Raw genomic sequence first — 23,429 nt, forward strand, 5'->3', positions numbered from 1 at the left:
TACGTCTTTAAATCAGCTCCTCTTGGATATGTGCTTAAGATATGCTGCCATTTTCACCAAGCAGCCCAGATGATAACTTGAAGGACTAAAGGAACACTTTCAGGATGATTGGAGCTGGGCAAATCCTGCTATGGCTGTAGACAGCTTACCACATGCATACCTGCAGACACGGCAGCCTGGCCGACTGATGGGTTTTGTTCTGAGTTTTGCTTTTGTTTTTTTCCTCAAAGAGCTCATGAAGATTGAGTGACAAGAAAACAGTATTGTGAGTTGCACCAAGTTCTGCAAATGGCCCGTGTGGTCACAGAGCTACAGAGTAGGTTTGATACCTGAAAAAGATTGCTGGTCCTTATCTGACACATGCACACACAAATATTGACCAGTGTCCGTGGGATCCATAGGAAGGACAGCAATTAAACTGACAGCGCAAGCCCAGGGGAAGTGACTCCTGGGTCCATTTGCCCAGACAGGTGGTGCAGGATAATACAGAGTGACACACTTCTGCTTACAGAGAGGTCTCCCAAAGACAGGTATTTATTGCTTTGTAACGTCTGTCTTCTGTGCCAGAACTCATGAGACAGTTGAGTGAAACAAAGAAAGAAACAAAAGTGCCTCTTGGGTGTTTATTAATAAAGCAGGCTTCCCACGATGTATCAGCCCACCCAAGTCTATCACGCGTTTACCTGTATTTCAATAAGAGTGCATCTGGAAACTGTGAGCATCCGTAGCCTGTAGCACTAACAGTTCTTGTGCTTTAGTTTGTATTTTTAATTTGTATGATGATTCTTATTTATCCAGAGCCTGATTTCTTTTAGGTCAAATTTAGTTCCTTTCAGACCCAGAGGGGGTGTCAATCTCTGTGACTTGGCGTAGTTGTTTTTAAAATGTGAGTGTATAATTAGGTCTTTAAGATGAGGGAGTGCCTGCAAGACTCATCCCTAGAAGGGAGCAGCGTTCTGGGGGTCCCAGGGGTTTAAGATGGAGAGACCTAACTCTGCCCTTGACCATTTCCATCCCCCAGACTTTCAGTGCAATGTCCCTCTGGGAATGGAGTCTGGCCGGATTGCTAATGAACAGATCAGTGCCTCGTCTACCTACTCTGATGGGAGGTGGACACCTCACCAAAGCCGGCTCCATGGCGATGACAACGGCTGGACACCCAACTTGGATTCCAGCAAGGAGTATCTCCAGGTACTGACTCAGATACCAGAGGGTGTGCAGAGTGTGTGTGCATTGGTGGGCAAGGGGGCTGGCTCCTTCGCTAGAGTGGACAAAGAAACACAACATACTTGAGAACTTCTTTCATCCATCCATCCATCCATCCATCCAAAGAAATCCATATTCCAGCCACAAATAGACTATACCAGGCACTGTGCTAAGTGCTGGGATAAAATAGCAAGTCAGATGGACACTGCCTCTGCCCTTGTGAAGATTACCAGGCCTTGGAGAAGTTGCTTGGCTGGGAAGCTGTTTGCACTGTCACTATAGTTATCCAAGGAACTTCCATAAACAGTTACAGAGCGTCCTCATTCTCAGCATAGGGAGGCATCAGAGACTTAGGGGGCATTTTTCCTAAGGGCAGGCATGAGAAGCACGGCAGCTTCTCATGATCTTTGCTGTTCGGAGGGAGCCCTCCCAGGAAGGTTTTGCCTATAGCTATCAGGAGAACACACGGGAAAATGTCACTGCCAGGAGTGAAACTCCAGTTGCTCCGAAGCCCTGCAGCATCTTTTCAGACTATTGTTTGCTTTCCTTCTTTCAAGACTTGCAGCTCCTGTTGAGTAATCCTCCCTTGCACTACACACTGGTCCAGCTCTCATCCCCAGGGAAGAGCAAGCTGCTAGTTCCATGCTAGAGCAATGACTGCTTTCATGATACACGGCAGACAGCCTCGTGACCCACTGACAAGCCTGTCCTAGCTCTGATGCGACACGGCGACCTCTGCTCTGAGAAGGACGTCACAGAGCAGACAACAGGAAAGGGAGAATGACCACTTAGAAACTTCCAGGGAGTCCACAGAGGTTCTAACGCCCAACCCTAAGGCCATCTGTCACTATCTCTCCTCTGCTTCTCCAATAATGCTTCTCACCTTGCAGAGCTTCCAGAAAGTTCTCCCTTCTAGCCCGCATCCTGTTGATTGTAGTCCTCGTTTTGGGTCCTAATCATATACTTTCTCTGATTGCTCTCCACCTGTTTATGATACACATACACAGCATTGTGTACTCCTTTCGAATGCTTAATGGTGCTGAGCACATACTAAGTAGCCAATAAATGCTTACTGAATCAAATTTTACCGGTGTGTGCTGGCTAAATTTTGATCACGCAGAGATTGCCACTAAGAAACACTGTGGTCAGCAAAGGAATAACATCCAGCAATTTCCAAATGTGCTTGGTGTGGTGGGAGGGGAAGTGCCTCAAAATGTTGGCCCTCCTCATCGGGCAAAAGGTCAGGACGCGGTGCATAAGCTTAATTGCTTGGGCAGACTCTGCATGCCCTCTGACCCCTTGGTGACCTGAACCACTAAATACACAATGGAGTGAGGAACTGAGGGCAGGGGAAACAGCTCCGAGCTGAGACTTTGGCAACTAGGGCATCGAAAGTGAATTGGCTTGAATTGGACTGGAGCAGAGCGGAGTGGATTGGATTGGATTTAGCCGTTGTTCCTTTAAACCAGCATCCACTTTCACTATCCGAGGCAGGTCGTGGTTGAGTAAGAAGGGGTCGTGGTTCTAGATGTTCAGTCATTCCTTTAAGATAAACATAATCCTGTCTGTTCAGATTTGCAAAAAAAAAGAGAAAAGAAGAAAAAAAATCAAGTTCCAATTTCTAAAGGTGTCCAATGTAGTTCAAATATATTGAGTTCAACTGTCCAGGGGACGCAAACAGATACTGATCACCAACACCTGTGAGCGAATCACAGACACGGGTTGTGAGCTGAGGATTACACATGTGTCCTTTGAAGAAAAAGCCAGATGCAGCCCTGTGTCAAGAGAGTCAAGGCCCCCTTCCTTCTCCGCCTGTCTTCCTCAGGTGGACCTACGTTTTCTAACCGTGCTCACGGCCATTGCGACGCAGGGAGCGATTTCCAGGGAAACCCAGAATGGCTACTATGTCAAATCCTACAAGCTGGAGGTGAGCACTAATGGTGAAGACTGGATGGTGTACCGTCACGGCAAGAACCACAAGGTAAACCCGTTTCCCCGCTGCCTGGGCACGCCGGGGTGGGGCAGGCGGGCTGGCACAAGAAGGGCTGCAGAGCCACCGCACATGGCCAAGGAGGCCTTGTTCCCTGAGGCTCCAGTAATTGATGGAGGCATCAGAATGCTGGCCCTGCAAATATTCTTTCTTATGCTAAAGTGATTGGAAAACACCTTTGTCTCTCCGACAGCCTGGCTGCTGTCACATTGCACAGCAGAGAGAGAAAGAGAGCTTGCACGGTGCTCTCTGACTGCAAATGAAGGAGAAAATGTGTTCCCCGTCTGAGTCTCCCCATACAGGATTCATTGAGCATTTATGGCCTGAGTCCCTTCCACGTGCTGGGTTAAGAATCACAAAACGTCATGAGACTGCCGTTCGGGAGTTACCGAGGTCTGGGAGTAAAAGGGCACAGATCCTGAGAGGGAATCACAATGTCCCGAAGAAGAAAGAGGATAATAAGTAATGAGGAGAAATTCGGTGTGTCGGGGATGGGATCTGAACTGGCAGTCGTGTGGCAGCGAGGCATTGAGTTCGCTCGGCTGGTGCCTTCAGTGTCTGGGGCTCTCGGAGGTGTGTCCGCACGGGCGATGTGGGGCTTTTGTTGTACATGTGGACGAATGTCTGGCACTCCGCTTTCCTAGGACACGTGGCACTCTGGCGGTGATCAGGCCCGCAGCTGGCGCCCGCGAGGTGCATACTGGGTGTTAGACTCAGCATATGGGGGGCTTATTGGAAACGGCTGGTTGTCTCACGTGGGCAGGGCAAGAACTCCGTTCGTTGTGGGTTGGCTCTCGGGTCTCAAAGGAGAGCGCTCATCCTTCCCAGTGGAATCGGGAACTGAGGGAAAGGGTCTCTCCTCATACTGCCACAGTCCCAGCAGCCCCCTGGTCGGTCAGGTGTGAATTATCAAAAGGCGACACAGGTGGTCCAACCTGGAGAAGCCAAAGGTCTTTTCCAAACAGGGCCCCCTTGGCTCCTGTCACTGCCCCAAGGCAGCTTGCTCTTGCTGGTGTAACTGGAAACTTTGGACCCAGAAAATCCTAAACTATAACGTTGGCACTGTTTCACTTGGGAAATTTGAGTTTTTAAAGGAGTGGATTTTAAAAAATTAAGATCGCCATAGTAACATGGCACAATTCATCTGAAATCATGGCTTCTAGATATTACCAGGTGTCTCTCTCTCTCTTTCTCTCTCTCTCTCTCTCTCTCACACACACACACACACACATCCCATTTCACAGATAAAGTGAGAGACTTAGCAATTGAAAGACTTCCCCATCTTGACGAGTTGAGCCAGGGCTGGTTTCTCATTGCCTGCCTTTGTTTCAGGAAGAGTTACCAAATGTCACTTGGACATGGCAGGCCAGAGTCTGGCATGGGCTGCTGGGAGCACCCTGGACTGAGTCCTCATCCCAGCCTGCTCTGTTTCATACCCTTTCTCTCCAGCCTCCCTTTTCAGTAAGAAACTGGTAGAACCCAGAAGGTCAGCCAGGCGGGCAAGGGCCAGCAGCTGGGTCGGGGTGGGTACGGGGGAGGGGGAAGAGATTCCCCCAACCGTCTCCCTGTCTAGGCTCAATGACTAAGCACCACTGGCCGGAGGGATACTGTAGCATAAGCCAATTTTAAAAGCGTGCAGATGGACCGGGATGCTATTTAAAACACCATTTGCTGGAAATCTGCTTTTGGAAATACCTTAGTACTGCACATTTGGATAGAATGCTGTCCTCCCTGGCTTTATCCCTGGTATTCGTTCTGCAGGGAAGACATCCCTGAGGATGGAATTTAGCTCTCTGGGCTCCTTTAGAACCATTCTTCTCAACTTCTTCATATCAGATACATCCTCCTCTCTCTCTCTTTTTTTTTTAAAATACATGTTACATGTTATTTTATTTTTTAATTTAATTAAATTAATTTATTTATATTTTTGGCTGCGTCGGGTCTTAGTTGCGGTATGTGGGATCTTAGTTCCCTTACCAGGGATCGAACCCAAGTCCCTGCATTGGAAGGTGGATTCTTAACCACTGGACCACCAGGGAAGTCCCCCTCTCTATTCTCTCTCTCTCTCTCTCTCTCTCTCTCTCCCTCCCTCCCTCTCTCTCTCTCTCTCTCTCTCTCTCTCTCTCTCTCTCTCTCTCTCTCTCTCTCCCTCCCTCCCTCTCTCTCTCTCTCTCTCTCTCTCTCTCTCTCTCTCTCTCCCCCTCTCTCTCTCTCTCTCTCTCCCTCTCTCTCTCTCTCCCTCTCTCTCTCTCTCTCTCTCTCTCTCTCTCTCTCTCTCTCTCTCTCCCCCCCCCTCCCTCTCCCTCTCTCCTTTGCCTCCTCTTCTCACCCGTGGCTAGATTTCTTTCCCTAGGAGCCAAGGGGTAATTTCATTTTTATTTTGTTGTTGTTGTTGTTTGGCTTTTTAGCGAATCAGTCCTGTGCACATAAAGGATGCCTGGGCAGAGGAAAAGCCCTTTCTGTCCCCATTAGAAATTCATTCTCTTGGTCCCTAGAAGGAGGCAGGAGAATGGAAAGCCTGACAATTAAGCATCGCCCCCGCTCCCCCCCTCCAGCCCCACATGCTCCCTGTCCTCCCTCGGGTGTGGCAGGCAGCTAGGAGACCTGCCAGGTTCTCGCCTCCGGGGGTGATCTCTGCTGCTCCTTCATTAGCAGATCTACTCCCAGCCGACTGTATTTCATGTGCAGATTCCGCACCGTTCATGGCGCGTCAGCGCGGCTCTCTGGCTGTTCGGGTTGAAATAGTTGAGTGAACCGTGCCAAATAGATTTGTCAAGTCTGTTGCAGTTTGATTCGATGCCATGAACGAGAGGCGGGGTGAGGAGGGGACTTGGGGGCAGTGCGGGGAGAGGCTTCGTCTGCGCCCCGGGCGCTACCACTGAGCTTCTCTTTGTAGCTGCGGGATGGTGGGCGCTGTGCTCGTGGTGCTCAGTGGTGGGCTTGAAAGCAGAATTCAGCCAGCAGGACCTGTGAGCAAAGCCCAGCAGAGGTGGAGGCAACAGGCTGCTCTACTCCGTGGGGCAGGGGGAGGGTTTGCAGACACGAACCAGGGCACAGGGCGTGAGGAGGGGATGGTGATGTTTGGGGCAGAAATGTCGGAACTTGATTTCAATCCCCTGGTCACTGTCAACACCAGTGCAGTATACCAAAGACCAGGGAATTGGGGAAGTCAGAGAAAAACACGATTAATGAGCACTCAGGGTAGTGGAGGATGGCTGTGCTATTCCCTTGCAAAACAGTATTTAGAGTTTGGACCCAGACTGGGCTGAGGCAAGGCCTGAGCCTATGGGGGGAAGACTTCCTCGTGGCCGGGAAGCAAGGATGACCGAGGAACTCTTTTGCAGCCTCCCACAGCCTGTGAGCAGCCTCTTCTTAGTCTCTTTCCATCCAACAGGTAACGATGAGGCTGCCGATGAGAAAGGCATTACGCTGTGGCCGGGAGTGTTGCAGATGTCCTCCTGGCAAAACACAGCCCAGTTACGCAGGCCACATGTACAGCACATCTCCAAATCCTCATCCAACTCCACATGCCATAGAAAACAGAACCTATGGGCTTCCCTGGTGGCGCAGTGGTTGAGAGTCCGCCTGCCGATGCAGGGGACACGGGTTCGTGCCCCGGTCCGGGAAGATCCCACATGCCGCGGAGCGGCTGGGCCCGTGAGCCATGGCCGCTCAGCCTGCGCGTCCGGAGCCTGTGCTCTGCAACGGGAGAGGCCACAGCAGTGAGAGGCCCGCGTACCGCAAAAAAAAAAAGGAACCTATGATTTTCATTTGGGGGGACCCTCCTTACACGTATTTATGGAGTAACCACAGGCAGAGAGCTCTTCTGCCTGTTAGAGCCCATGTCCAGTCCACGTGCCCCCTTACATTATACAAATTGCTTCACATATATTTCTTCAGAAACCACAAGCATAAACTACTGCTTTGGTTTCGCCAGCTGTATTAATAACACCCCAAACATAGACGTAGTGTTGTAAAGACAGTAGTAGAAGGTTCGTGTGTGTGTCTGTAATTACAGGCACAATTATGAACACACGGACCAAGGGAGGGGTGTGGAGAAAGATGGGCGGAGCTGGAAGGCAGGAGGCCTTGGCCGAGGTCCTGCTCACCTCTGAGATGCTGCTTCCGTGAGTCTGCACTGGAGGCAGTGAGACTGAGGCTGGTGTCAGGGCAGGAGGATAGAGGCCATGCCCTTATATGTCTAAGCAAAAGCCCTTGATTTCGGTTCTCCTTTATTCGGTAGGCATGGGCATCTTTCTTGCTGACACTGCTCTGGTCACCTTGCTCTTAGTCACAGTGTTGCTAGGCTGTTCTGACGTATTTGGAAGAAATCCCGGCTAAAAGAAAGGGTCTGTCGGATGCTACCTGTGTCCTGATGGCCAGATTGAGGATGGGAGGGTGAGGACGGAGATCAGGTAAGGTTTGGGTCCAAGAGTTTTCAGAATTACCCTGTAATGAGTAACAGAAATGCACTAAGGTCATCATTTTAATGTAATGATGACTTCCAAGGGGCTTGGAGAACCCTCAGGCACTGGCCCATTTGCTTCAGAATTTAACAGTGTTTCAGACTGTGGAATTGAAGCTCTCAAGGCAAAGTAATTTGCCCCAGGGACATGGGGAACCGTGGAGTCCCTTGGAAGGCACCGGTCACCAGGCTTTGACTTCAGACCGGTGTTTCCATAATCTGATCCAGGTCTGGCTCACCATCTTGCCTCCAGAGGGAAATTGGCTTCCTCCATGTTCCGTCCACGGGTCGAGAGGTGTGCATATTCATGGAGATCTGAAGTCAAGTCGGTTTGGTGGGCATGGCTCCTAGCACGGGCTCAGCATTTTGGATTTGGGGCCCCATCATAGAATCCTGAGATGTAGCGTTGAACGAAGCTGCTTTGCGTTTGATTTGGCCACGTCCCTCCGGAACAAATAAACCCCCGCTTCAAAAATCCTCTGTACTACATTTATTTTCCAAATTAAAATGAATTGTTGTGAAAGCCATTTGAGAATTTAAAACCCTCTGTGAAATGATCAGAGACTTAAGAGGAGAGAGAGTGGTGTCATAAAACCACACCCCCAAACCAGTCGGCTAACAGTTAGAGCCACGTGGCCAGACCTTCTAGGATGACGCACTACGTGACCTTGGAAATTTCTCTTCCCAGCTCCGTGCCTCAGTGTTTCCGCCTGCCCTAATGGAATGGTGCTGTAGCTACTGTTGGCAGAGCACTTTGGGATCCATGGGTGGAAGGCTCTCTGCAGATATAACTAATGTATTAGACCCGCAGAGCTCTTCTTGAACAGAAGGAAGTTATCAATTTAAAAAGTAACAAGGGATCTCCCATGGGATATTTACTGCCTCCTTTAAAATCATAGGTCTGGAAGGGACCTGGTGAGTCATCCAGACTTCTCCCTGCATCTGATGGGGCCTGTGCTTGGGCTGCCTCAGATTAACGGTACCCCTCATTCTTCAGTTAGGAGTGCAATTATTCCTCCAATGAAAATTTTTAGGTTTTCAAAAAATACCTTTTTTTTAAGCTTCCTGGTGGATGACTGGTTTTTCCTTTTCCTTTTCCTTTTTTTTTTTTTTTTTTTTGCGATACGCGGGCCACTGTTGTGGCCTCTCCCGTTGCGGAGCACAGGCTCCGAACGCGCAGGCTCAGCGGCCATGGCTCACGGGCCCAGCCGCTCCGCGGCATGTGGGATCTTCCCGGACCGGGGCACGAACCCGTGTCCCCTGCGTCGGCAGACGGACTCAACCACTGCGCCACCAGGGAAGCCCCCTTTTCCTTTTTATTGTAATAATTTTGTTTACTGTCTATAAGATTAAGACAATGACTCAGACCATCAGCTAGCAGTGGGCATCAGACTTTAGAAGTCATGGATGTGACTACATCGTCTAGGGTTATATATGTTTAGAAGAGGGCTGATGACCTTTTCAAATTCAAGTCCCCCCAGTTTATCTGTTCCCCTCAGTTATAACCAAGAATAATCCAGGGCCCTCGGTAATTAAGTTTGTCCCTTATCCATTTGCCATGGGATGAGCTCAGACCTTTAGCCTTTCCACTTAGGAAGCTCCAGGGAAATTTTCATTATACACAAGCTTGGAACCTTTTCTCCATCAGGCCCCCATGGCTGGCTTCACCCAACTCCCATGGGTGCTGAATCGTCTCCGGGAGCTGAGGCCAGCCTCCCTGGTGCTTACAGCCTTGATGCTAAATTCCTCGTGCTTCCCAGGCCCCACTGTACGTAGGGGCCAGTGGGGCAGAGCAGATAGCAGGGGATGTGGAATGGCGCCGTGATTTTGCTTGGGCTGTGAAAACACGCGCTTTGCCCTAACCTCAGCATCCCTAGATGAGCAGTGGGGTGAACGCCTCTCCAGGCGGACTGTCAGGTTCTTTGCCATCACCGGTTCCCTGCTCTGTGCTTTCCTGAAATTTCACCTGGAAAAGGAGTGCAGGTGGCAGGTAGCTTCAGCAACCTCATTCCCCGTAGCTTTTCTGCTCTCTTTTCCCCACCTGGAAGTTAAAGGTGCCTCCTTAAATAATGTGGCGGTGTCTTTGTAGGAGGTTTTCAGTGTGGAGGCCCTTCCTACCCAGGTAGAATGTGTGTTTCTGCCCCACCTTCACAGGAGGACTTCCGGCCCCTCGTTGCTCTGATGCTCCACTCTCTCCCATACCATCTCTCCTCCAGCCCCAAATCCCTGAGCTGCCCTCCTCGCCTCTCCTCCCTCATGCTTTCCTGTCTCAAATCCTGAAACCCTGATCCTGTTAGTATGCTGTGTTCCAGGGCTCAGTGTCTCGTGGGGGTAACGTAATCCCGCAGTAAATCTAACGGCCCCCGCCAGGCACACACAGAGGGGGATGTGCACATCCCAGCACCTCAGCCCCCACCCCCAGAAAGAAAGCGGTCTCCCTGCCCTACAGCCCCCGACCAGCTCCTGCTTGCTTCTCTATCTCCTCCCTCACATCAGCAAAACTGCTTGATGACGAAAGCAGCCCTGAAGTGAAGGAGGAGGAGACAGGAGGGCATCATGGTCATAAACGAGCATTTGGTGGCTAGGGAATTTCTCTGCCCTACCCGCATCCCTTCCCTCCCTTAAATTCTTTCTCTCTCTCTCTCTCTGTCTCTCATATGTGTGTGTGTATATATATATATATATATATATATACACACACACATACATGAGAGAGACATCCTTTCTGATTCTGTATCTGGCTAAGTTCCCACATTCACTAGAATAAGAGCAGCTTTAAAAAATTTTTATAGTCTTTAAGGAAGAGTTTTAAGAGAGAAATGTCAGGACCATGATTTACAAACAGGAAAAAAAAGGTCCATTACCTTAGCATCATTTCCCGAGTGCAGCATTCACCCTCACCCACACCTGTTTGGTGCAACAAATTAATTAAACAGGATGGCATTCATTGATTAACAATTTATTTCTACGTGTAGCCCCAATGGCTAGCTTTAGAGAAAATGCAAGGGGAGGAGGTGGGAGTGGGAGGGCTGGGACTAGGTTCTGCAGTGAGGATGAGTCGGTACCATTGTTTCTGAGACAGATTTTTTAAATGCGCTCCTGGTTTCCCCCGTCTCTGCCCTCGACTCCTGTCATCTCTCTTCTCTGCCTGCTTTGTTCTCCTCCTTCAGTGTCTGTGCCAGGGAGATTGAAAAGGAGAACTTTGGATGCGACGCAACATGTATTAGTGGAGAGAAATATTTATTCTTTAAAAAAGGAAGAAGAAGGTCTCCTGCACAATTTCTACCTCAGGGCTCCAACACTATGTTGTCTTTGAAAAATTTCCTGCTTCTCTGCAATCCCTGGAGCTGGCCACGTTCAGATATTTACAGCAAAATAGAAATAAACTATAGGTCACAGCATAGGGAATGAAGAGACAGGCATGCGCAGGTGCAGTACTGAAGCCCTATCAGGAGGGAGGCTGTGCACAGAATGAGGGCCTGCCTCGTGGCGGGAGGTTAAACAGCCAGGAACACTGTGCGGCTGCACCGTGTCCTTCCGCCAAGGAGCTCAAAGACTGACGGACATGGAGCATCTATACCGGCCTGGGCACCCGGATGTTGATGGCAGAGATGAACGGTGTATGGGAGAGGGATGTAGGGCTGGCAGAGAATCCCCCCACATAGCGGCCTCCAAGGTAGGCCGTGAAACACTCACTGTTCTCAGCAGTGCCTGCGTCACTGCATACTCTTCAAAGAGGACTTTGGAAGGGGTCAGCAGGGAGAGGTGGTGGACTAGAAATGGGGTGAAAGAGAAAAGATGACCTCAGTGATGCTTTCTGGCTAGATGTTTCTTCTCAAAGTTTATATATTATTTTCTTTAATGTGTTTTTTACATAGTGTTAGAGTCCATGCCTTACGAGCTCACAGGAGTGGTCACAACATGTTGATTTTCTTTTCCTGGGGGGAGAAGATGGCGGAGGGGGGTGAAGTTGTAGATAATAACCAAATTGGGATATTGGAAAGCAGCCAATTTAACTGGCAGATGCCCCCCTCCCCCCTGAGGTGCAAATCAGAAAATGCATGACGTGCTGCTGGTTTCTGATTCTGTCTTACTGAAAATAAACCAAAGGTCTCAGAAATCAATTGGAAAGTGTTGGATTATGTTCAGAATTCAGCAAGGCACCAAATGGATTATCCAAACCACTTCTTGTCCTGAATTGTTTTTTAAACTTGGTTTATAGAAGTGTACTTGACGAAATCTTTATGTTCAACATAGCTTCATATATATATATATATATATATATATATATATATATATATATATAAGTCATTACAACATTATCAACGCTATCCCCACCTCTTAAGAAGGTTAGGGTCACTTTGAACACACCTCTGGTTTTCCTTTGGGCAGGAAAGCAACCATATTAACATTTCTCTTTTAAAGTTAACAAAACTGTATACCATGCGTGACATCCAGCTTTTAAAGCAGATGTTAAAATGTGATCACCACGTTTGATATACGTCTATCTGGGGACGCCATACGCTGACAGGCCGCTGAGTTTTCTCAGCAATGTGGACTCCGCACTGCAAAGTCATGGCCTGAAAATTCCTGGCCTCGAGGTGGGACTTGAGAGTCAGTGGCTTTCAGAACTTGAACTTCCCCAGTTGAACAAAGACCTATTTATTGCTTGTGACGTGGCTTCCAGTCCAATATCTGTCCTTGGTATCGTGCAGGCACTGGAGCCAGCAGGGAGGGCTGGTAGAGTTTAGTGTCTACCTGCAAGCGTGTTATCGACTTTATTTTCCTGAAGGAGAAATCAAGGTATCTAAGGTTTATTGATTGGCCTATAGTGATTCAGTGAGTCGGAAGGGAATAGGGAGTAAAACCAATTCCCTGGCATCATCTCCCAAGCACACAACCCCTTACCTTGCAATGGCAGGACTGGAAGTCAAGGTTCCATCTCAGAGAATTTGATCAGAAAATATATGAAGGGTGATTCTGAAACCACAGAAGCATTGAAAAAGTCATAAAGATGTATAATGTATGATAGCATTTACCAGCTATAAATAGGGCAGTGCAAGGAGAAAAAATAGAGACCTTGGAAATCCATTGGGTCAGGAGAAATAGAAACTGCTTAATATTTCATTAAAAATGGATCTTCTTAAATTGCACTTTGATATCTTTGGGCGAAAGACGATATGTAAGAACTAAGGTGTTGTTATGTATGACTCTTCGTTATTAATCATTTGGACTGTTATTGAACTAAAACATCAACAAGATATTTTCTCCCTCTGAGTGGGGCAGTCACCATGTGTTTTGGGCACTGTTTGAAGTATATGAAAATCCACTTCACTTGTCCACAAAAGCACTTAGGCTACAAGGGACAATGGTAACTAAAATGCCATGCTAGAAAGTGGACACTTCCGGGGCAGTTCTAAATGAGAAACTCTTGTGAAGAAAGCCTTAGAGTCTGGGGGCCAGAGCGGACCTTGCAAATCAGCTCATGCAATCCCCTCATTTAATGGAGGAGGAAATTGGGGCCTGGGGGAGGTACAGATATTTGCCCACACCTAGGAGCTAATTAACAGCAGAGTCTGGTTCCTGGTTCAGTGGTGTTTGGACTTTTTTTTCCCACTACACCCACCTCAGAGTGAGAGGTATACAAAAAGTTTATTAAAATAAGATGGTATTCCTTCAGCCAAGGGTCCAGAGAGCGGAAGGCAGATATGAGCCCAAGGTCAAGAGCAAACAAGACACCAAGAAGGACCTAGGCTTGGAAACGGGAAGGATAATTTGAGGTCACATTGAAAGAGGTTTCATTGGGTTCCAGGGGTGGGAGAAGAGTGAGCAAAACTGAATAGCAGAATGAAGGTCAATTTGAGCACCAGGTAGATGTCCTCAGGGACGTCAACCACGTGCCTGCCTCCCTTTCTGGCTGAGGCCACTGTAGACAGAGATCCAGGGGCTCACCCAAGCCTGTGGCCACACGCATCCATGGGAACACCAGCCCCTCCCCAGGTGTGTACCCACACGTGTGTGCCCCCCGTGCCCACGGGCAGCCGGCCTTCCCAAGGCAGTCCACAAAGTCGTTTCCTTACTGAGGCAGGAGAGGAAAGGTTTCTTGGTGTTGTCCGCCAAGGCTGAGAAATGAAGGGGTCAGATAAGATAAAACTGGATATTAAAAACACGAGACGTGCTGTGTTTCTAAACGGCACCAGCGTGGTGTGTACGCTGTGGATTAGCAGCTGTGTTAAAGTTCAGAGCCACTCAACACTCCAATTATATATTCACGTGGGAAACCAAGCCCCCGCCTCTGCCCCCTCGCTTACGGACGCCTCAGCATCTCCTGTTGGAGGTCACACACAGCCACCGTCACCATCCTCAGGGAGTAGGCCAGTGGGGACCCACCACTGCTCACAGCAGCCGTCTGAAATGAGCAGAGGGCTGCATTTGCTTCTTCCCTGCCAAAGCAAAACAAAACAAAACAAAGCAAAGAGCCTCTGCCTCACGCTGAATTCCCGCAGAACTGATTAATCTCTTTCCCTTGGATTCAGTTCCTCCATCCCTCTCCTCAGAGCTTCAGAGGAAGCCAAGGAACGGGCATGGCGAGGCTGAGATCGTGCTGGGCCCTGGGCCCTCCTGCCGGTGGCCCCTCCCCAGATTAGATCACAGAGGTTCAGGCGCCTCTCTCTTCCCCTAGGCCTTCTCCCAGGTGTCTGGAACTAACCCTCTTTCCTTCTGCTTTCGTGGTCCTTCTTCTTCCTCCGCTTTGTCTTCTCGCCCCTCTGTGTCCTCAATCACTATGCAGGAAGCAGCCAGACCGAAGCTGGGAGGGATAGGTGGGCACACAGTCCCGCCTTGGTTCTCTGTGCGGTCTGCAGGGAGCAGAGGAGGAAACTGGTGGACTGGGACCAGGACAGAGGCTCCCCAGGGGAGGAGAAGGAGCGGCAAGGCTGGTGCGGGAGGTCCCCTGGAATCAGTGGGCTCAACACCAGGAACGAGGGGTTGCAACTGAATACCGTGGTCCAGGGAAAACTTGTTTCCTCCTCTCCTTCCCTCTGTTTCTCTTAAACAGGCCACTTCCCCTCATTTGGCAAAAGCTATGATGGCTCTGAGCCTTCACCCCCACCGTCAGTGGGGGCTCTTAACAGCTCTAACTTTTGACCTTAGTAAGTGGGAAATATAGAAGGTTCAGGGTTGCCAAATGGCAGAGTTCCTGGTTACAGTTCCTGAGGAAGCAAGGACCACGTTGTTCATTAGCTCTAAGCTTCTGTGCTGCTCTTTGCTGTTACTCGGGTCATTCTACGTTGGGATTATGAACACCCTGGGAGCAAGCACATGACTGAACAGCAACTCTACTTCCATTCCACCCATGCTTGGGGACGACTCCTAGCCACCAACATAAACGCTGCAGATGTAGACGAGACGAGAGTCAAGGGAGAAAACCACAAGCCTGAAATCTAAAAATGTGGCAAGGGCTTGAGATCTGGACAGACATCTCTGAGCCTCAGTTTTTTCATCAATAAAGTGGAAATAATAGTACTTACTTCCCAGAATGTTGTAGGCCTAATTATGTTTACACAGTGTCTGGCTCAGTGAGATTCCAATATACCATTTTCCCCATTCCCCTTATCCCAGGTCTGTCAGTGCCTAAACAGCTCGCATGTTATAGGTGCCAGGAGCTGAAGGAGCTTGTCCCCCTACCCAGGAGAAATTGCTAGTTGTTGCAGAGTTGCCTGTGAGTGGACTTACGGTCACATGGTTGTTAGAGCTATGACAGGTATGATCTAGAAGCGATGGTTAGTTGGTCTTTCCCTTCACGCTTATCCAGGGAAACCAAGAGAAACTTACATATACTTGTTGCAGCTACTCTTTCCTTTTTTAATGGAGAACACAAAAAAGCCCAAGGCCGTTATTGATTTGGGCCATCTGGTAAGCTAGGACTTGCTCCTACCATGTTGGATTAGAAGCTACTCTGGAAAGCCTTTCCTCCCATAAGAGGTGCAGTGGTCAGATGGGGACAGGGATGGATTTCATTACAGGGCAGGGTCTACAGTGAGAGAAAGCCAGAGCAGGGCTCCAGCGGCCTGTCTGCAACCCTGACCCTACAACAAAGACCAGAAAGAACCAAGCAAGTGTTGACTGACACGGGGGCACCGGGGGTGGACAGCTCCCACCCTCTCACCCCTCCACGGAGCAGGGAGACCTCTAGGGAACTAACAGAAACAACTGTGAAGCACTTTCTGATTATAAAATACCCGGAACTCTTCCTCTAGGCCTGAAACCTGAGGAAAAGGGAGAGTCAAGTTCAAGCTAGTGAGAGAGGTCCACAATCCTAAAAGATGACATTGTCGCTCCATTTTTTGTTTGTTTGTTTTTTGTTTTGCGGTACGCGGGCCTCTCACTGTTGTGGCCTCTCCCGTTGCGGAGCACAGGCTCTGGACGCGCAGGCTCAGCAGCCACGGCTCAGGGGCCCAGCTGCTCCGCGGCATGTGGGATCTTCCTGGACCGGGGCACGAACCCGTGTCCCCTGCGTCGGCAGGCGGACTCTCAACCAATGCGCCACCAGGGAAGCCCTGTCGCTCCATTTTTAAAGGATATTCTACTTTCTTTTTCCCCTCCCTCCCTCTCTCTCTCTGTCTCTCTGTCTCTCTGTCTCTCTCTCTGTCTCTCTGTCTCTCTGTCTCTCTCTCTCTCTCTCTCTCTCTCTCTCTCTCTCTCTCTCTCGACTTCTGAAAGTGTTTTCCTTTCATGGTGCCTTCCTCTGCTGGCCCTCAGGCCCAGAGGCAAAATTTTCCTTCCCTCCAAAAGTTTTTGTGAAGACCATGTATTGCTTTCAACTTAGAGCAGTGTGAGAAATTACATTTTTTTCATGGTGTTTCTAAAACAGCACCAAACAACAAACCCACTGATTATTTCTAAGCTTAAGGGAAATAAAATTGAACAGACCTTTCCCTCTCCGTCAGAGGCTGCGTGGCTCACCTGCATACGGGGATTTTGCTATAACATGGATTCGTGTGTGATGTTACAGGTCTTCCAAGCCAACAACGATGCCACGGAGGTGGTTCTGAACAAGCTGCACTCACCGCTGCTGACACGCTTCGTCAGGGTCCGTCCACAGACCTGGCACTCGGGCATCGCCCTCCGCCTGGAGCTCTTCGGCTGCCGGGTCACAGGTGAAGTGGGGCTCCTGTGAGGTCGGGGGGCTCTGCGCCCCCTCCCAGCACTCTGCAAACGGCTTGATTGTACCACGTGACCTTAGCAGAAGGCTGGCTCTTACCTGTAACTCCCTGTATGGGTATTGAATGCACACTGACTCTAGACCCTGCCTTGCCGGCTACCATTTCTTCACGCACACTCCACTCACTCATTCGCTGCACAAATACTTATGGAAGGCCCACTGTGTGCCAGGCCACACATTGGGAGCTGGAAGTGAATAAGAGGAGGGAACGAGCAGATGGGGTCTCTGACATGCTGGAACTTTCAGGCGGGTAGGCAAGATAGATAATAAACAAATGTAAGTACAGGGGTAATTATACACTAAGATGCATGTGTGAAGGAAAAGGACAGGATGCTCTGAGAGTGAGTGAGGGGACCTCACTGAGTGTCGATTGAAAGTTTGGGGACAGCCTTTCTGAGGATGTGACACTTAAACTCGGGGATGAGTAAAGAGTAGTCTGATGGTGACTGAGGGGAAGAGCATTTTGGGTAGAGGGAACAGCATGTTCCAGGATGCTGGCAGGATGCAAGGCAGTAAAGAGCTGTGGTAACACATGTGAAATTAAGATCTGGTCCCAGGAACGGTTCCATCTAGTTCGGGAAATAATCCCCTGGGTAACAATTCAATGCTCAGCTGAGCTCCCCTGCACTCACTGCCCCTAGGAGGGTCAGTAGGGACTGTGTCACCAAGGATGTGAGAGTCCTTGGCTAACAACATGAGACACTCGGCCATGCCAGGCACCACGCTGAGATCTTTTATATTGTAATTAACAGAATCCATGCAACAACTCCCAAGAGGTAAGTACTGCTGTTAGCCCTCCTTTAGGCCTGGGGAAACTGAGGCACAGAGCACTTCGATTATTTTCCCAAAGTCAAGCAGCTAGTAAGTGACAAAGCAAATGTGAATCCAGCTAGCCCAGCTGGGCTCTTAACCACAGCGCTATCCCACCTTGAAATGCAAAGAAATCAGTGCTGACTTCAAAGTGTTTGACAGTCAGGTTCTTCGACAGTTCCCTACTGGTTGGGGGTGGTTCCAGTTAGCAGGGTACCAGCATGACCTCTTGTACCTTCCTCCCTCTCCGCAGACGCCCCCTGCTCCGACATGCTGGGCATGCTCTCGGGCCTCATTGCCGACTCCCAGATCTCTGCTTCCTCCACCCGCGAGTACCTCTGGAGCCCCAGTGCTGCCCGCCTGGTCAGCAGCCGCTCAGGCTGGTTCCCTCGGATCCCTCAGGCCCAGCCGGGCGAGGAGTGGCTCCAGGTAGACCTGGGAGCGCCCAAGACCGTGAAAGGCGTCATCATCCAGGGAGCCCGCGGAGGAGACAGCATCACTGCCGTGGAAGCCAGGGCGTTTGTGCGCAAGTTCAAAGTCGCCTACAGCCTAAACGGCAAAGACTGGGAGCACATCCAGGACCCCAGGACCCAGCAGCCGAAGGTAGGGTGTTCCCGGAGGACTCCCTGACCTTGCCCCAAACAGGGAGGTTGATTTGGGGGATGTTGATTTCCCATCTAGATGGTCATCACCAACCCCTGCCCGTCAAACAAATATTAACTGAGAGATTACTTTGTGCCAAGCCCTCTGCTAAATGCCTTATTTTAGCCTTTACAACATCTCTAGAAGGTAGGTCCTTTCGTCCCTCCCATTTTAGAGGTAACAAAACTGAGGCTTGATGTCATGCCAGGGTCGTACAGTACCTGTGGTAGAGCCATGATTCAGACCCAAGTCTCACTCCAGAGCCCAAATGCCTAACCACTGCTCAACACTGCCTTTCTACTGTCTTGGACACTCTTTCTACCCTGTTTCAGATAAAGTGTCCTTGGAACTGGCCAGACATCCAAAGGGGATGTGGTTTTTGGAGGCTCAACTGTAGAAACTAGTGAATTACTTCCAAAAACAACTGTGTTTTTCTGAGTGTTGCTGCACTCCTTTGTATTTTCCTAGGCTTGACTACTTAGATCTTTCTTGCCTCTCACATGGAGGCTGGGAAGAGGCAAGAGAAACTAACTCCAGTCCAGAAGCGCAGGCCAGTGTAACACCCCCTTCTGCCCTCGGAGGAGTGAAGGTCAGCCCTCAACGAGGGGCACCGAGGAGCCCCAGGAAAGGGAGAGGACATCACAGCCCTGTCCCTCTCCAGGTTAATCGCCCAGTCAGCCAGGTGTTCCGATCCTCATTGCTAAGTTACCCCTCATTTTCCTCAGAAGAGCAGGGCCCCTAATAAGGAAGGGGTATCACATGTCTCTGTTTAGCAAATGTTTTCCACTCTTAATGCAGAGGCAAGGTCTGGGTTGGAGGTTTTGCAGTGCTGATGTAAACTCCCAGCTCATAATTCCAGCGGCTTGGAAAGGCTCAGTGCTTGGTAACTGGAACCTTCAGTGGATGGAGCAGAAGTCGGACCACTGGCTCCCCCAGGGACAGCTGACCCTGGCTCTTCTTTTTTTTTTTTTTTTTTTTTTTTTTTTTTTGCGGTACGCGGGCCTCTCCCTGTTGTGGCCTCTCCCGTCGCAAAGCACAGGCTCCGGACGCGCAGGCTCAGCGGCCATGGCTCACAGGCCCAGCTGATCCGCGGCATGTGGGATCCCCCTGGACCATGGGATCTTCCACGAACCCGTGTCCCCTGTGTCGGCAGGCGGACTCTCAACCACTGTGCCACCAGGGAAGCCCCACCCTGGCTCTTCTTGACTATTCTGGGGGCCTTGGAAAGGAGATGATCTTAGCCAGGCTCAGAGCCTGCCCTCCCCGTGACAGTGCCCCCCTTTTGGAATTGTGGGCACCCTGCAAAATGAGTTGGCTCTGCCTCATTCCTAGATGCTAATCAGCTACAGCCCCTGGCACACCTGCACACCAACAGTCCCCTAAGTCACTGGTTCACAGGTACGCTCTGGGTTGGGTCCCCCACCCGGCTTCAGCCAGGGAAGCCCCACTGTCATCCATTTTATGAGGTGTGGCTTTAGGTGAGGTTTCTTTTGACAGAATTTCTTCCACTAAAACAAAGGTTGGGGGAACACAGTCTTAGATTATCAGGGTGTGACCAGTGGAAATTGTCATTAGCCTAGAAAAGGGATGGTCACTCTCCCTTCAGCCTCTCAGTGACCTGGCATTTTCTAAACCTAGACTTTCAAGCTGGGACTTTCTAAATCTAGACTTTTAAGCATCTGGGAAAGAACTTCTTTTTCTAGTAAACCGAGAACTTCAGAACAGGCAAGACAGCCTAAATGCCCTTCACTCCTCTCCAGCCAAATCCAGCTTAAGACTCACGCAGAGCCGAATTCTGAGTCCTCAGTTTCACTCCAAGGATAGAGAACAGAACCCAGCAATTGCCACTTTCATCTGCTCCCCATCTGCCGTGTTTCTCCCAAATGAATAAAAACCTTGGTCTGAGAATGGGGCTCCCACGGACCAAAACGGGCAGTGACCATGAATTAACTTGAAGCTGCCTTCCGGTTGGATGTGAGGGATGAGGTGGGAAGGGGGGAGGAAGGAGCAGAAGGGAGGAGTGAGGAGGGCTCCCACCTAAGAAGGGCTGAGCAGCCTGTCTCCCCTGCAGCTGTTTGAAGGGAACATGCACTACGACACCCCTGACATCCGGAGGTTTGACCCTGTCCTGGCGCAGTACGTGCGGGTGTACCCTGAGAGGTGGTCCCCTGCGGGCATTGGGATGCGGCTGGAGGTGCTGGGCTGTGACTGGACAGGTAAGGCCCTCTTTCCACTGTGGGTCTCACTCACATGGTCTCATGACCCCGGCTTCCTGGGATGGCCTGGGAGGAGGTCAGACCACGACAGGGATGGGGCAGAGGGGCAGCCATCCCTGGGGTGAAGCCCCATCAGTTCAAAACCCTGCTGCCTCCTGCCTGCCCTGGGCTGCACTTTGTTCTGCCTCAAACCACCGGCACTGCGGCCTCTGGACTCAGGACAGCTCCTCAAGGGATGTGCTTTGTCATTTTTAAAGGATCATTTCAGTCCTCCAACCCCAGTCTCTCAAAAACAAATCATAACCACACACTGCCCACCCAAATTCAATTAGACCCTGACTCTTCAGGCCAGAGGGCTGTGGCTGTTGATTTAGGGAAGAAAAAAAAATGCTCATGATAATAAAGTAATCGGTTTATGTCTGAATCTGGCCTCCAGATGTCTGTGGCTAAGAGACTTCATTTTCATTTCGAAGCCACATCTGTAAAAGGCATTTATTTGCTCAGGAGGGACCCTGTTGCAGGGGAGCTGCCGAGAGCCCGACTTCTTCCCCGTGTGCCGCAGGAGGCTCGCTGGGCTCCACCCTGCGTCGCAGGCCCTGGGAGCACCTCCGAGTCTCCTGGACGAAGATGAGGCCCGCTGATCCTGGCCACCCTCCAGGTTTCCCGGGAAGCACCCCATCCACCCTTCCGAGTCGGGTCCGCCTCCCCTCCAGGCCCCGCCCTCCTCCCCGGGGCAGGGCTGGGACAGATCCCAGCTCAAGCGGGAGCCGGAGCCGGAGCCGGAGCTCGCTCGCTGCCTGCCAAACGGAGCTGGGGGTGGGGTGGGGTGAGGCAGCAGGCAGGACCCCGGCCCCAGGTATCTCCATTTTCCTGTCTGTGCCGTACCTGTCAGCAGCTCACCCAGCAGGGGATCGTGGAGGATTAGTAAGAGCATGTCGGAGAAGTGCTTTCGGCTCCCGGGGAGAAAAGTGCTGCCCGTGTGCCGTTATGATGGCGCCGAGGAAGTGTCCCGTTGAGGCACGGAGGCTGGGAATCGGGCCCAAATTAGCCTTTCTCACCTTTCAATGGAAGGCAGCCCCAGTGAACATATTTTAGTGGGAAGACACTTTACTCCCCATCACGGAGTGAGGCAAGGTTCCCTGCAGCCCGCTGAGTGCTCCTCACCTGTCCTCTCGCAGGCGCTGAAAACTGCCCTCCAACAGTGACACAAGCTGGCTTCTTCTGGCCAGAATCAGAGGCTTAGAGATGCAGGGGCCCCGAGGGCTTCTAGGCCAGTGGTTTTCAAACGTTTCTGACCACCATCCACAATTTAAAATAAATTTATATCACGAGCCACTCGACTTACAAGCATGCGTGCACACAAGCACACACACACGTGTGTGCTTATGGGATATAGCATATCATGAAGCACCTGGACTCGGAGGACAGATCGCCAAGTTCAAGTCCTGTCTCTGCCGATCTCGGTTATCCTAGCTGAAGAAGGGGGGGTGACCATAGTATATCTACACCCCCCAGGGTTATCATGAGGATTCAATCAAATAATGGATATAAAATACTTAGCCTGCTGCTTGGCACCTAATAAACTTGTTACAGTAAGTAAGTGTGACTGAAACAAAAGGTTCCCAAAGCGGTGCTCATCCTTGCCGCGTGAGTATACTCTGAAATATTATAGCCCCTATTTTAAAACGCTAGTCCTGACTCATGAAATTGATCTACAACCTGTTGACAAGGGTGACATACAGTTTGAAAAAAAAATCACCGATCTAGGCCAATGCCTCCTTCACAGAGAGGGAAACTGAGTCCCAGAGAGAGCAGCCACTTGCCGGAGGCTGACCAGCTACTGCCTCATACTTCCCCCCTGTCCATGGTCCTCTGTGCCACGCCTCTTCCCAGGCTGGCCCTGCTTTATGACCGGCTGGACAATTGCTATTGGCCTTTTCCTCCTATTGCCCCCTGCCAAGCTGGCCCAAATTACACCGGTGATGGTCAGCAACAGGTTTCTCATTTCAAAGTCCTCCTGGCTGTTCCTTGGAAGATCAGAGTAGGGGCTCGATACCCTCCGCCCAGCCTCCTTCCCTTTGAAGTCTCTGACATCTGTTTTCAATTGCCAGGGAGCGTAGTTTGATGGGCAGTTAGCTCTAAGTGTCCAGTACAAACACAGTGGACACAGAGGCCGGCTACCGTTTCCTCACTTTCATTCACACGGCCTGCCCTCTCATTGCCTCACCCACCCCCTGTGCCCCTGGATTGAACATTATCTCTCTGCCACCCAGCTCACCCACTCCGCTACCTAACGTTTCCAGGAACCTCTCTCCCAGGCCACGTGGCTTTCTGCTTGTCAAATTTCCATTCATTTCTGTGACTCCTCCTTGTTCCCTTCATTCCTACCCCAAAAGGATAACAGGGAAAATAATGGGCTGGGTTGAGTTACTGCAGCTAAATAATTTGACAGGGCTGCTTCACCTGTTCATTTGTTTGGATTTCAAATGATGACTTCTTGCCTTGCTGACCACGGTTTGCTTTACAACGGAGTTTGCGATTCTGTGGCACAGTAACAAATATGAACTTACAAGTTAGGACGCTTTGAGGTTATTTGCCCAGCCACGTTTGGTCACCTGCTACTTGTATTTTGAATAAGTTGCCAACATTGACAGGGCTGGAGATTTTCCCTGGAGATTTTGTTTGTTTGTTTGTTTCATGCGAGGGGAAAAAAAAGATCTTTTTGCAAGATCTGGCCACACTGGGCCACCTCACCTCGGATCCTCAACCTGCTGGAACCAGTCACATGGTGGCCTCCTTTAAACCAGGTGTGCAGGACCCTTCTGCCATCTCCTGTCCCAGCCTTTACTCTCCCAGCCCCCAGCAGGCCATCCTCCC

At 50.4% G+C, this 23,429-nt stretch overlaps 1 protein-coding gene across 3 annotated transcripts in view; it reads left to right on the plus strand.

Moving 5' to 3' along the window:
* Positions 1-23,429, plus strand: part of NRP2 (neuropilin 2) — a 115,451-nt gene that overhangs the window by 43,104 nt on the left and 48,918 nt on the right. For all 3 annotated transcript variants that reach the window (XM_079924499.1, XM_079924500.1, XM_079924501.1), the window contains exons 6-10: positions 1,022-1,191; positions 3,032-3,187; positions 16,675-16,819; positions 17,948-18,297; positions 20,408-20,552. In XM_079924499.1, the coding sequence (XP_079780625.1) occupies positions 1,022-1,191; positions 3,032-3,187; positions 16,675-16,819; positions 17,948-18,297; positions 20,408-20,552 (966 nt within the window). The remainder of the gene's footprint in view (positions 1-1,021; positions 1,192-3,031; positions 3,188-16,674; positions 16,820-17,947; positions 18,298-20,407; positions 20,553-23,429) is intronic.

Source organism: Stenella coeruleoalba (assembly GCF_951394435.1).
Source record: "Stenella coeruleoalba genome assembly, chromosome: 6".
NCBI lineage: Eukaryota > Metazoa > Chordata > Mammalia > Artiodactyla > Delphinidae > Stenella > Stenella coeruleoalba.